This window comes from Nelusetta ayraudi, unplaced genomic scaffold, assembly GCF_046127955.1.
Source record: "Nelusetta ayraudi isolate G7.1 ecotype Tasmania unplaced genomic scaffold, CSIRO-AGI_Nayr_v1 ptg000026l, whole genome shotgun sequence".
In the NCBI taxonomy this organism is placed as follows: Eukaryota; Metazoa; Chordata; class Actinopteri; order Tetraodontiformes; family Monacanthidae; genus Nelusetta; species Nelusetta ayraudi.
Genome location: NW_027466076.1, coordinates 6,818,064 through 6,832,816, shown reverse-complemented (window position 1 = coordinate 6,832,816; position 14,753 = coordinate 6,818,064). Strand labels below are relative to the sequence as shown.

The 14,753-nt window shown below is 46.3% G+C and overlaps 1 protein-coding gene across 6 annotated transcripts; it reads right to left on the bottom strand.

The window, feature by feature from the left end:
- Positions 1–172: 172 nt before the first annotated feature.
- Positions 173–13,905, bottom strand: dennd1a (DENN/MADD domain containing 1A). 6 transcript variants are annotated; one of them, XM_076029427.1, is made up of 23 exons: positions 13,767–13,905; positions 12,301–12,365; positions 12,036–12,079; positions 11,525–11,574; positions 11,321–11,440; positions 11,011–11,080; positions 10,202–10,282; positions 10,043–10,096; positions 9,572–9,682; positions 9,019–9,119; positions 8,519–8,564; positions 8,203–8,304; positions 7,330–7,455; positions 6,722–6,823; positions 6,526–6,613; positions 5,900–5,940; positions 5,587–5,658; positions 5,452–5,508; positions 4,517–4,669; positions 4,251–4,312; positions 3,067–3,195; positions 2,040–2,304; positions 173–1,855 (listed from the first exon to the last, which is right to left on the bottom strand). In XM_076029427.1, the coding sequence occupies exons 1-23, from the start codon at positions 13,781–13,783 to the stop codon at positions 812–814; spliced, it is 3,000 nt and encodes a 999-aa protein (XP_075885542.1). In that variant the 5' UTR covers positions 13,784–13,905; the 3' UTR covers positions 173–811. The 6 variants fall into 6 exon arrangements, with proteins under 6 accessions (XP_075885542.1, XP_075885543.1, XP_075885546.1 ...); XM_076029428.1 differs by having other exon boundaries at positions 173–1,852; XM_076029431.1 differs by having other exon boundaries at positions 173–1,852; positions 2,055–2,304.
- Positions 13,906–14,753: the final 848 nt, after the last annotated feature.

Genomic DNA, 14,753 nt, shown 5'->3' with positions numbered 1-14,753 from the left:
GGCAGAATAAAAACCATAGAGGAGTAAAAGCTTCTAGTACCCTGAACTCTGCGACTGAAAACCACCTCTGCGGCATGTCAAGCTAACTGTGCTAACATGCTATGGGGAGCTGTAATTATGAACTGAATGATGACATCACTGGACGATGAATCGTGAAACGGTGACAAAAAGCTGGTTACCAAGTCAACGAAAAGTCAATTTAATGTTTACCAAGACAACACAGCGACTTTAACAATGTAATTCTGTGTCAGCAGAAACAGTTGTAAATCTAAATACATGTTGTAGTTGTTGTTTTTGAAATATATCATTTTTCTTCTGCCTGATGTCTTGACGGTACTCCACTGTTGAATGTTGCATTTTCACGTTTGCTTTTTTCAAGTGTTATATGTTCCGTGATGCAACGACCCTATAGAGATCATTAGAGCTACATAATAAATTAAAAATAAATATATATCGAGTTTATTGTGAACTTAAGCAAGTCCAAATGTTGGATTATGGATTTATAGGTGAAATTCCAAGAATTCATGGTATGATTGTTTTTGTCAACTTATTTTGTCGCTGATGTACAGGATTACAAAGTCAAGCAGAAATCAACAGGAATCAGTTGCCTTTGCATAAAATATACACAATGAAATATTTTGAAAAATAAATTAGCCCCTTCTCAGTGTTACAGTCTTTTACTGTGAAATGTACTGTAATGTCTTCCAGTGACTGATTGCTGCCTCATCTGATCCACAGCAGCATTACGAAGGTCGTTGAAAGAAGGTCCTGGACATTTGTTGCTGGTCACAAACGACTCCTCCATCAGTTTTCACTCAAACGTTTCCCATTTCCATCGAAGGTCCGCGGCCGTCTCCTTTGGAGCCGCGTCTTCCTTGACCATCGTCAGCAGGTCTGCGAACGGGTCCTGAGTCCGATTGTGAGCGTCACCCTCGGAGGCCGCGGGGGAGTCTGCCGAGCCGGAGAGGGCGCTGTTGCTGGCGGAGGAGGGCAGCGGAGACCTCGTGGCGCCCTCGTGTGGAAAGGCAGAGTGGAGCCTCCCGTGGACAGAGGGATGCGTTAAACTACCAAAGGAGTGCTGCAGTCCGTAGAGGCCCTGGACGGCGGGGAAAGACTGCGGCTGCGGTGGAGTGTGGAAGTACGACCCGGGCCGAGGGACGTGAACCGGAGCGAACGGATTCTCCTGTCGGGGGGGTGCGTAGTGCATCTGAGGTGAGTTGCACGTGTTGTGCAGGTGCAGCAGGTGTTGGGCAAAAGGGTTGAGCGCTAAATGAGGACGCGGAGGCAACGGAGACGAGCCGTGCGGGTAAGACCTGAGTGGTAAAGTTCCTCTATACGTCGATGACACCACACCTACATTCCCAACTTTACTCATGGAGTCAAAATTGGCAGGCCCAGGGTCCATCAGAGGGTCCAGATTGATCAGGTCTACAATGTCTCTAGTGGACGTTGTGGACCTTTGCATGTGACCTCCTTTCGGGGTCACGTCCAGGGCTTGCTGAAACTCTCGTCCACTTGATAGATTGCCACCTTCTTCTTCTCCTTCAGCCGCTCCTCTGGAGCAGATTTGCCCGGCGGGAACAACCAGGACGCTCCCCAGCTCTGGAGTCTTCCTCCCATGCGGGCGGGGGATGGTGATGTTGCCGGAGGTGAAGGTGTCCGAGCGGTTCAGGCCCGACCTGGAGCTCTCGCAGCCTGGAGCAGTGTGAGCTTCTGGCTGCGCTTGAGCTCCCTCGCAGGTAGCAGGAGGAGGGGTGGATTTTTCCGTCCCCGTCCTCCACAACTTGTTATTAGTGTTTGGGAGCTTCAGGCCTGGAAGGGGTTGTGCGTGTCCTCCCATACAGAGTTCCATCTGCTGCAACAGAAAGACCATTGATTTCAATAATCATTTTCAAAGAAATGGGCGGCCAACCGGCATCCTTGGTGGCAAATACATTGTGATGTGGTGGTAAAGTATGAAGAGGATGCTCCTTGGTTTACCTCAAGTCAACACGTGCAGATCAATCAATTTTTTGGGGGAATTACTGATTGCATTTCACCTTTAGTGTTCTGACCTGGTAGCTGAAGTTCCCTTCTTGAAGGTCCTGGGGATCCTTGCTGGTCCTGAGGTCCTCGAGGCTCTTGGTTAAGTTCACTTGTTGGCTGTCAGGTTCGTCCTGGCAGCTGAAAATGTCCCCCAGCAGCTTGACGTTGGAGAACCTTTGATTGACGGGGCTGGGAGGAGCAGTGTGACTCTCGGGCCCGAGACCAAAGGCGTCTCCTTCTAGAGGCTCGGCCTCCTTCAGGGACTGGTACGGCTGTGGCCTGGAACAGTTTCAAACCACACAGAATTAATTTGTCCCTCCTCACGTCACTTTCCAGTCAAACACATACCACAGTGTACTTCATCTCTTCTGTGCTAACATTCTATCCTTGCTAACACGCTAGCCCAGGCGTGAGCAAACTACGGCCAGGGGGCCATATGTGGCCCATTAAGCTTTTTAATTTGGCCCTTTGAACTTGAAGAAATGATCTTAGTAGTCAGTCATCAAACAGCTGCATCTCCTCCATGTTTGCAGTGTTTTCAGAGTCATTTCAATAAAGAGCTAAACATGGTGGTTCTGGATGGTTCTGGATGGTTCTAGGAGGTTCTAAGAGCTAAACACCCTGGTGGGGCTTCAAAGACACTGCTTTGGTTGCAACTTTGCTTTGCTTCATTTTCCATTGACATTAAAGCAACAGGTTTCCTCCTATAAGGTGGCTCACCAAAACACTGCATCCATCTGCTGCTGTTCCACTACCCCCCTCTGGCACACTGTACCACCCACTGTGGCCCCACCAGTCTACCAGTTGCCCTCCACCTGTTTTAGTCTCACGTGCCAGAGGTGGGCACTTCTGAAGGGCTCTAAGTGACCTTCAATGACTTTAAATGATTGAATAATTTACGCTCTCGCCTGTGAAGCTTTAAAACAGAACATATAAAGCGCACACACACACACACACACACACACACACACATGTTCATTTTTTTTTTTTAGAAAGGAAACAGGTTAGATGATTAATCACTCATGTGTAAATCATGCGTACAGATGTGACCAGTCGAAGGGAGCGGAGAAGAGACAGCTGTGAGGAAAGGCAGAGATGGAGTCCTGGAGTTCGTCTCCGGACGAATCCTCAGAAAGAAAGATTTTGTAGTGGTGAGTAGGACGCACAGAGCTACAGTGAGAGAGAAGAAACAACGGGTGAGTCACGGCTCGTTTGACATATTTGCCATCAGTGCAACAGAAAATAACCTGCACAGTTGTGAATAAAACTGTTGGGATCGAGTCGTTGTCGTGTTTTAACCTCCGTCCAGTCTTTCTGTTTCTTTCCATCCCACATTCCAGACAGAGAGAAACACTGCTGTCCTGGCCTCAACTTTACATGTACTGTCATACTTGCAGAGGTGCTACATATCAACAACTGTAGTAATCAGTACTATAAGGGGCGTCAGACGTCATGAAGAGTTTAGAGTAGTAGTAGTAGTAGTGGTAGTAGTAGTAGTGGTGGTAGTGGTAGTAGTAGTGGTAGTAGTAGTAGTAGTAGTAGTGGTAGCGGTAGTAGTAGTAGTAGTAGTAGTAGTGGTGGTAGTGGTAGTGGTAGTAGTAGTGGTAGTAGTGGTAGTAGTAGGTTCAAGTGTAAACGAGGCCGCAGTAGTGCACTGGTGATGGACGGAGTGACAGGAAGTGACTCATCAGAGGAGGAAGCGAGCATGCAAAAAAAAAAAAAAAGAGGAAACACAGTGAGGAGGGAGCGAGAAAAGCGATTTCAGCAAAGAATAAAGTCAGTTTTGAGTTCTGCAACAGCAGAAGTTTTCTGCCAGTGAAGCAGTGAATCCATCTCGCGTTTTATCGACGTTTATAGATAAATTCTAAGATTGTGAGACATCAGCGGGACAGAATTCAAAACTTCAAAACTTCAAAAAAAACAAAAAACCTTCATATCACATGAGCCAATAGAATTATTATTATTATCAAAAGTTTAAAATGGGTCAAATTTCATGATATTTGAATTTTTCCGTCATCAAGTCAGACCACTTTGAGATGAATCACCGGATCAAAGTTAGTGAATATCAGCTCGATCAAAAGAACAAATACAAATTCATGCAAATACACACTAATATACACTGAGCGGAGCCTTCGCTGATGAATCAAGCATTTAACTTGTGTGTCTCTTTTACACACAAAGGTCAAGGCCGTCTTATACATATATGAATATAGTTGGAGACTTACTGGCTAATGCTGCTTTCCAGACTCATATTACTGCTTGCTCTCTTCAACATGATTGGTCGAGCCTGTGGTAGTTAAAAAACAACAACAACACCAAAAGGTTTTAATGTTGAATATACACAAAATATGCAATTTTTGCTAAACAAATGAGAAGGAAAACGAATGTAATTTGTACTTTTTACTTTACTTTACTTTACTTTTTAAAGCATGTAGCAATAAAACTTGTCAGGCTCTGGCGAGATTTCTCTGCAACAGTAAAACAGTCTTACTTGTCCATGGTGCACATTGACGGGTCTGCGGCCATCCAGAGTTTGGGACGGTCCCATTCCCCTGATGACATCATCATAGGAGGGCGCGCTTCCTGGGTGGTCACCACTCAAGACGGTTAGCGCTGCTACAGAGAAGCCGTTTTCTGACTGCTCCTGGAGGAACCGACAAAGAGAGGTGGAGGCTGACACCGCTGGAGGTCATCATGGTGCTACAGTGATGACTGGAGGTCATCATGGTGCTACTGTGCTGACTGGAGGTCACCATGGTGCTACAGTGCTGACTGGAGGTCATCATGGTGCTACAGTGCTGACTGGAGGTCATCATGGTGGAGGACATCATGGTACTACAGTGTTGACTGGAGGTCACCATGGTGCTACAGTGCTGACTGGAGGTCCTCATGGTGCTACAGTGCTGACTGGAGGTCATCATGGTGGAGGACAGAGGAGCACAGAAGATGGTCTCCTCCTCCAGAGTCAGAATGAAGCAAAATCCCCCTCAAAGAAACTACAACTGATTTTTTGTTCTGACATTTACGCATGGACACAGTGGTGTTAGCTCTGCTTCTGGGAGCTGAGCTTCTCCAGTCAAGGTCTGTGTCAGTCTGCTGTCTTCTAGACCAGTGGTTCTGACCTGGCGGTGGAGTCTCAGGACCATCATCTGCCTTTTTCTCATCATCAAGTCGCAAAGACGCAAATTTATTCCACCAAAATCAAAAGGCTTTAATGGCCACTTTTCTTTCATGTCTTGTCGATAAAAAGATAGAAATGACTGAATTGAATTTTGTGTCCTGCAAAATAAATTAGCAAGACTTTCTCTATAAATAAATACATTTCAAACTGCACACAAAACCACGTCCCAATCAAAACAGCTCCATAAATAAATAATAAAAAACATAATAATAATGATGATGAACTGGCAGGGGATAGTTACAAACCCTTTGCTTGAGTTTGGTCTTGACTTCCTTGATGCGCATCTTGGCGTGGTCTTTAGCCTGTCCATGAAACAGGAAGTAGTTCAGAGGAAGCTCAATTCTTGTTGGTTGCAGGTTTGTTTCAACCAATGTGCTTACAAGTTTATAAACCGTCTTCATGGCTGGATTGGCCTTGGTCCTGACGGTGTTGAAGATAGCTCCGCCCCCTTTCTGTAAGGAACAAATTGACAACCATTTGGATCAGTCAATCAGTTGCAGTAGCACCAATCAAGCCAGTGCACAGCTGAAACAGACCTGCTGCTCTTCTCAATCCATCTAGATGTTATCATCATCATTCTATTCTAACATGCAAACTAGCACACAGAAAGGCCCCAGGAGCCCCGGGGGAATCAAACCTGCAACCTTGCTGCAAGACAGCGTTAAGCTAAGATCCACATCCACATTAGCTCACCTTCATTGTCAGCAGCCACTGGTGGTAGGTCTTGTCACTGCCTGTGGGTTGTTGGGGAAAGACAACATCATGGAGATGACCTGGGGTTTTGTACAGACACTTGAGGCTTCATTTAGCAGACAAGAAGCAACGTCTCCCTCGGACCAGCAGCTCCACTGTAGCAACGGTTCATAACATCTCACTCAATGCTTTTGGTGGCTGGCTGGAAACATCAGCCCATTGAGTCATGACTCAGACAGGAAGTAGGTCCTTCTAAACCAGGGGTGGGCCAACTGTTTGACTGGTGGGCCACAGTGGGTTCGACAGTGTGCCAGAGGGGGGTAGCGGAGCAGCAGCAAATGGATGGAGTGTTTGGGTGAGCCACCTCATAGGAGGAAAACATTTATCATGGGATATGTAGAAAACATTGTGGCCCACCAGTGTAATAGTTTAGCCCACCACTGCCTTGGAGAGTCCTAGTAGATTAAAGTTCAGTTTGAGGACTGAAGCATGAAGCAAGAACTTGTGTTTGGTTTTCATGACTCATTCCGGTAGAGTCGCGGGACTCCACCGCTCAGTAGGGCACCACATTTATTACACTGATAGATGGAATCCATCTCTATTGGAATTGAGAAGCTCTCACTCACCTGCATCCTCACTCAAGTTGATCTCTTCCTCAAACAGATCATTGAATCCCTCCCCCGCATTCAGCAGGTCGAGACGGCCGTCGATGAACTGCAGGTAGAAAGAGCCTTCAGGTCAAAGCCACACAGAGGCTGGAGAACCAAGACGACAGAGAACCAAAGGGAGGAGAACGTGGCTTGAGAAGATCTGCGTCTGTACCTGTTTGAAGAGCTGCAGCTGGATGGCGTTCTGGAGGAACTGCTTCATGACGCTGGAACGGTGGTTCATGAAAACTTCCTCGTTGAACGTGATTGGCTCCCCCTTAATAAAATTCAGGTAAGCACATCAACCATCAAGACCTTTGACACCGTGATGTTCCTGAAGGCAAAATGGAGCTAATCTTTTCCATGTATTCTTAATATTATTGTTTTTCTTCAACAGTATCTTTATCTGATGGACAGAGAAATTAAGGCAGCGCCACCCATTGGTGTGTGAATGTGTGTGGTTGAATGGGTGAATGAGAAGCCTTGTAAAGCACATTGGACCACGGTCAAGGTGTTGGAAAGAGCGCTGTACCATTGACCATTTCTCCAGCGTGGACCAGTCAGATGTATTTATACTCAGTTGTAGAGGACTATGAGACAACTTCATGATGAGTCTAACAGTCAACAGGGGAACGACCAATAAGAACGAGAGGGGTCACCCGCTGTCGCTGCCGCAATAAACCATTTATAATAACCGAACAGAGATGAAATCAGTAAATTGAAAAGACAAAACCAGTAAGATCATAAAAAAGTGATGAAGACTGGTGTGCGCCACCTACTGACCGACTCGATCTGCAGGGCGTTCCTGTAGCTGCCAAACAAGGCGGCCTGACTCTTGAGGAAGGCTCGGGCCACGCCGTCACCCGTCGTGGTTGAAACTTTCTTCAAGCGACTTTTCAAAGATGAAATCTGGAAGACATCGTAGCAGAGGAGACGCTCAACGAAGTCCATCTACATCCTGCTGCTCTGGAGGCCCAGTGGGTTCTCCTCTGGTGGAACCAAGAAGCTTTGAGACGCCTTTGGTTGTGATTTAGCGTGGTACAAATAAAAGTTGATTGATTGATTGATTGATCGATCTAATGTCTTTCTCTAAAAACAGTAAACTCACAAGCTTGTTATCTTTCTGTGCTTGTGGCCTAATAAACCTTCCACACCGATGCTGCATGAGCTCCTGGTCCACAGATGGAGCTTAATGCTAATGTTGCTAAAGTGCTGGTCTAATGGAGGCATCTCCAGTCAGAAGGAACTCCCACCACAGGAGAGCTTCAGTCATGTCATGGAGGAGCAGGACATGTAGACCACGTTAGGTACTTCCACAGTTGAGGGGTCCAACTGGAGCTGTGGCCGCCAGGTTGGTTAGCACTAGCACCTGTCCTGTTGCAAACCACTGTTGGACACCAGTATTGGTGAGGGAGGTCATTGAGCTGAAGATGTTGAGCTGTTGGTCTTCCCATCTAGATGATGTGAGAAGCTGGGCTTGTCGGAGAGGATCTCAGAATAGGTTCCAGAAGAGGTTTGGAGGTTCGGGACAATCTGGTGGTTATTATGCCTTCAAGACACCTCCCCAGGTGAGGGGTCCTGGGCCACTGGGAGGAGATCCTGAGGAAGTCTTTGGCAAGGGTAGAGAGAAGACACAGTAACACAGTAGTGTCTCACCACATCACTCGGCAGGCTTTGAAGGTCATCGTACGGTGTTTCCAGAGTGTTTGTGTCCACGTTGAGGACGACGACATCATCCAGAGCTAACCGACGAACTCTCTGTAGGGGGAGGAGAAGAGCAAGACCAACCAATCACAGCGCTGATGTCAAAGAAAAACGCAATTCAGTTGTATATATATGTATATATATATATATATATGTATATTTATTTACACTGTGTTGCGAAAAGATTTACTACTTATGAAATTTGCAATTTGCAAAAACAAAACTTGGTGTGGTGAACAATAGTTGATGTACATTGATTGGCACCTACCTCCATCAGACTGGAATGCACTCCAATAAGAAAAGGCATTGGGGCACTGAGAAAAAGACAAATCACTTTTATCATCAGCACTGATACTACAACTCCCAGAATGCTCTGCTGGTATTTTGGTGCGTCAATCAGGACAGGACGTAGACTGAAGGATATTATTATTATTATGACTTCATTGGCTTATTGTTGTTGTTTTATTTTGAAATGCATTATCAGCCTGTGGAAAAAGGTTCCTGTTGAAATTTAAATCAGAAGGCTGCAAATAAAAAAGAGCCACAGGATTTTTCTTGACATTTTATTTATTTTGATTAGTTTTCTATATGAGATTCAATATATTGTCTCGTATTCAGCTTTGCTTTGATCCATATTCAGCTTGTTTGGCTCCATATGAGATGGTTGACTGATCAATAGCAATGTTGGACCCAATGTTTGACACTTTAACTCACTGAGTGTTTGAGTTGGACTCCGCTGCTGTAACAGAGGAGAAGTGCAGGACTCACCAGCAGTAGTCCAGCAGGTGTTGAGGGAGGACAGGAATGTAAACGTGTTGCCAGAACATTGGACACAACATGGCGGCAGAACCGTGGACACAAGCAGTCAACTGGTGGAAGCACATCAGAGAGATGATGACATCACCATCACCATCATCATCAATACATGACATGACCATCATCACCTTCACCTTCACCACCATCATCATCATCATCATAATCATCCTCACCACCACCATCATTATCGTCATCATCATCACCCTCACCATCACCACCATCATCATCATCATCATCATCATCACCCCCACCATCATCACCACCACCACCACCACCATCATCATCATCATCATCACCCTCACCACCACCACCATCATCATCACCACCACCATCATCACCATCATCGTCATCATCATCACCATCACCATCATCATCATCAATACATGACATGACCATCATCACCCTCACCACCACCACCAGCATCATCATCATCATCATCATCATCATCATCTAATGAGGATCTCCAGAAACCAAGGAGAGGTTCTGCAGTCATGTTTTCACTCACGGTGCTGAGTTTGCTGCAGCAGATGAGGATGCGTCGTTCATACAGCATGCTGGCGTACAGGTGGAGCATGTTAGTGACGTCCACAGCGACCAGGTACTCGGTCAGGTTCCTCTAGAAGGCAAAAGACAGGAAAACACCGTGAGGCTATTTTTAGCAAGCCGAGCTCCGTTACCGCTGCTCATCTGCCACCACCGTTGTTCACGTTCTCTTGCTCCACTACTACTGCATCGCTGCCATCCTAGAATAAAAACAGGGCTGAGAATCACATAAAAACGTGAAACCTTCATGTTTCATAACTTTCACGCTGTAACTTGAAACCTTCATGTTTTTCCGTGAAAATCCTGACGTTTATAACGTGAAACTTCCACATTTTACGTGATAAGTTGCGGTACTGAACACAAACGAGGGGTCCATTATTTTGGCCAGATTAGCAGATATTAGAGAACAAATGAAATATCAACAACAACTCACATTCTCAGGAATGCTGGGAAGCTCCTGTGTGTCCGGCACAGTGAAGAAGTAATGCTGGAGATGGACAGAAGACAGAAGACTTTATTTCAGCTGACGCTGCACATTTTGTGGAGCCGTGAGGAGAAGCTTCAGCCAATGAATGAGTTGCGACTCACTCACCACACCGAGATGAACCGAGACACCGGGCTCAGGGATTGGAAGGGTGTGTAAGGACACCAGGAGCTCTTTCCATTGGCTCTCCTGACAACATGGACAAGACAAGGAAATCAATACCATCGGACCAAATGACAGACAACTCAACCATTAAGCTGGTTCATTTAAAGAGTCTGGACCAGGTGGTGGGCTAAACGTTTGGACTGGTGGGGCCACAATGGATTCTAAAAAGGAGGAAACAATCTATCATGGGATATGTAGACAACATGTTGCTTTAATGTCAATGTAAAATGACACAAAGCAAAGTTGCAACCAAATCAGCGTCTTTACAGCCCCACATTATTCAGCTCAACACTGAAAACATGCAGGAAATTCAGCTATTTGATGGCTGACTGACTATTGATATCATTTCTTGAAGTTCAGAGGGCCGTATTAAGAAGCTTAACGGGCCACATATGGCCCCTAGGCCGTAGTTTGCCCATGCCTGGTCTCCACAGATGTGGAGGTTCTCAGTCATCCAGGTGGTCTTCAAGTTAGAAGAGGTTCAGTTGGGGCAACAGGACAGGTTCTTGACATCTTGAAGGCATCAACACTTTTTGTTGAAAAATGCTGAAGAAATCAACACCTTTGCTAATAGACGGTACCACCTGCCTTGTAGCCCCACCTACGTTCACCTCCTGGTGGTTCAATACTTGGGACTCTCCAACACCCTCTTCCCAGAACTGAAAAAGACCCCTAACCCTTCAAGATGGCAACAAGTCCAGTTGGCCCCAAATGAACCTTCTAGTTCTAGCGTCACCTGGACACGTACTCACCTGGCCCTTGACGGTGTCATCGGCCACAATATTGAGCAGCTTGTAGAAGACCTCGAACCACGGCAGGTAGCTGTGACAAGGAGCTCGAGTTTAGAAGAAGACTTAGTTTGAACACTTCTGAGATGAAAACTTGTTTCATGTTTTGAAACGAGGGTCGAAGTTCTAGAGGGTTCAGTCGAGTGGGTGGGTGCAAGCTCAGAACCAAGATCCATTCATCTCTGCAGCTAGCTAGGCTAGGCTAGTGTCTTGGTGGTGAGTCCGAGCTAGCTAGGCTAGGCTAGTGTGTTGTAGACTAGTTATTTGAGCTCACCTGACGATGCAGTAGCACGTGTGGCCACTAGGGGACAGGCGGCAGAAGCCGAATCTGTGTTTGCTGTCGACGTCAGTCAACACGAAGGTGAAGTTCTGAGCCGAGTGGTGGACGGTGGTACTGCAAGGTCAAAACAGTTTTTCAAGCTCACGGTGAAACAGACGACCGTATCAACTCGTGGTAACAGACGGTCTGTGCTTGTACCTGTCCAGGTTGAAGGGGAAGCAGAACTTGGGAAGCGTCTGCAGGAGGTCCTGGTGGCGGAGACACGTTGAAAGAACCTTCATCATTATTCATGCAGCTCATGTGCCATCACAACTTCTGACCTCTGACCCTCCCCAAAAGAAACCAACACGTTGTAGACATGGACAGCAGCTAAAACAGCAGCACAACTGCCACTACTGCACTCTCTCTCTGATTGTACCAAGAAGCTTTGTTTGGTTGTGATTTAACGAGTGTACAAATAAAAGTTGATAGACAGGCAGACAGACAGATAGATGGATAGATCGATAGATAGATGGATAGCTGGATAGACGGATAGATAGACAGATAGACAGATAGACAGATAGATAGATGGATAGACGGATAGACAGATAGACAGATAGACAGATAGATAGATAGACGGATAGATAGATAGACAGATAGATAGATGATAGATAGACGGATAGATAGATGATAGATAGATAGATAGATAGATAGACGGATCGGTACCCACCTGGTCTGTGTAGTCTTCAGGAAACTGCCGTCGCACTTCTGGTCCTGGTCAACGTGGAGCACAGAGACCACATCAATTATTAGTATTATTACTGAAAGTACAAGGGAGTGAAATTTACAAGATATTGCCGCACGTTTCTGTTTTTTTCACAAAATTCAGCCTTCACAGACTTCTGGGAAAAAACAAAAACATTTTGCTGTCTGAAGATCGAGTTGCAGCGGTGTGGTGACACTGTGGAGGTCCAGCCGTCAATCAAAGTTCTCACCAGGAGTGTGGAGGCCGTGGTGGCTGATCTCCACGTACACCTGGAAGGTGGACTCAGGACCGTCCCTGCAACAGAACATGGAACCATCAGGAAGTGCAGCAGAACCACAGGAACCTTGAGAACTTCACATCCAGCTGCATGTGGAGAGCCAACACACACACACACACACACACACACACACACACACACACACACACACACACACACACACACACACACACACACACACACACACACACACACACACACACACACACACTCCACTTGACTGGTCTGAAGTGGCTTGGTTGGCTTGGTTCACTGTGTTTGTGTTTGTGTCTGTTTCGGATGTTCAATCAAGTCTTCAGAATGAATCCAATTTGTTGTTTTTAATTTCAAAAAGGAATTAAAAGAAGTGGAAACAGCAACACTGGGAAAACCAAATAAGAGAAGGGGAGAGGAGGGGGGCAAGAAAGAAAGAAAGACAAAAGCAGTGTGTGGTCCAGACATGGAACCCTGGCAGCACCGAGGTCCAGATCTTCCAGATTCCATCCCCAAATGTTGAGCCAGTTCCTCTGCAGGGTTTTGGGCGAACAGGATGGAACCAAAGCAAATTACCGACCAAACTACAGTCAAACGTCCTGGGGACGTTGGTTGGGAGGGCCAATCACCAGCAGGATATTTATCTCTCACAACTGCATTAATTACTGCACTGGGACTGGCTGAAGTCATGTGAACACCATGAAGATGAAGGAGTGAATCGTAGCCTTGTTTTCAACTTTTCCTTTCAATGCCAAGGTCACAGCCTAAATGAGCACCTTCACCTGAGAAGCAGCAGCAGTGAAAGAGTGACAGGAGTGGTGTCAGCCACACCTTCTCCTGAAGGAACCGCTTCATCTGCAGCTGAGCTACTGGCTGTCTGACTGCACAGCCAGCCAGTTGTCAACCTGTTTCCACCAGCACAATCAGGCCAATTCAACACAGAGTGTCAGACACCCTGACTGATGCACTCCTGACGCTTATGAATCATTGATCAATACAGTCGTAAATCAATAAAACTCAATTCCGTCCATCCACGACAGTCACGTGACTGTCCACCAACTAAACCTGGGACACAAACAAACAAAACAACTCGTCCAATGGGAAACAAACAGAGTCGTGGAAAATCAATCCAATACCACCACCACTAATACTGCTACTGCTACTACACTCATACCACCACCACCACCACTGCTATTACACCACTACTACTACTACTACTACTACTACTACTACTACTACTACTACTACTACTACCACTACTGCTGCTGCTACTACTACTACCACCACTACTACTACCACTATATAACTACTACTACTTGTCCCGGCCCGTCAGGACCATCAGGCCCTTTTGGCTGTGCTGCATCTTCCTCACTGTCGTCATCATCAAACCAACCAACCAGGATCGAGGACAGTCGGCGCGCTTCAACACACACTCAGGTTCTTACTTGATGCGGGAGCCCATTTCCGCTCGCTTTGCGCCTCCGTTGTGTTTTTAATAGAATCTAATGCGGCGGTTCGAGTCGAGGCGCTAACTTGCGGGACGCAGGAAACAACGCAACGCAACGCGCAACTGTTGACGCCCACCGCGGTGAACTCTGGGACTTGTAGGCCCGCTTCCGCTCAGTGCAGTGGGGCGACCTGGAATGGACAACTACAGCCCCCAGGCTTGCGCGCTACAGCGGTCCCGTGACAGGTCACTTCCGGTAGAAGGAGGATATCCGGGAGATGATCGCTGATCAGAGCTTTCAACGGGAAAATTCATTTATATTCATTCATTAATTTCTGTATTAGAAGTGCTGCCTGCCTTCACAGGGCGTGCTGCATTCTAGCGCCGGTGGAGTCTCTTCTCTCTGCTGCCCTTCAGCAGCAGGTGTGATGATGGCTGATAGGCTGCAGCTGGCTCCACCCCCTCCTCCTGCTCCTGGAGGTAGCAGGTGCTGGTCCTGCAGGAAGATACAACAGGAGAGACAGTGGCAGTCAGAGACTGAACAACCCTAGTCAGGGCCATGCCGTGTCACGTAGCGGCTCAAGCTTGGAGCTGCCATTCAATCAATCAGTCAGTCCACCTTCATACTGATGTCAATAATGATGAAGTACCATTGAACAATGAGAAAACTAGAAGAAAAAAAAAAAATACAGGTCCTCATTGCCAGTGCCTCTCCTCTCTTGACTTTACGTGGTAATAATAATAATAATAATAATAATAATAATAATAATAATAATAATAATAATTAATAATTAATAATAATAATAATAATAATAATGATAATAATAATATTATTGCCCTGCGATGAACTGGCGACTTGTCCAGGGTGTCACCCTGCCTTCGCCCTAAGACAGCTGGGATAGGCTCCAGCAGACCCCCGTGACCCTGAATAGGAATAAGCGGGTATAGAAGATGAATGAATGAATGAATAATATTATTAAATTAA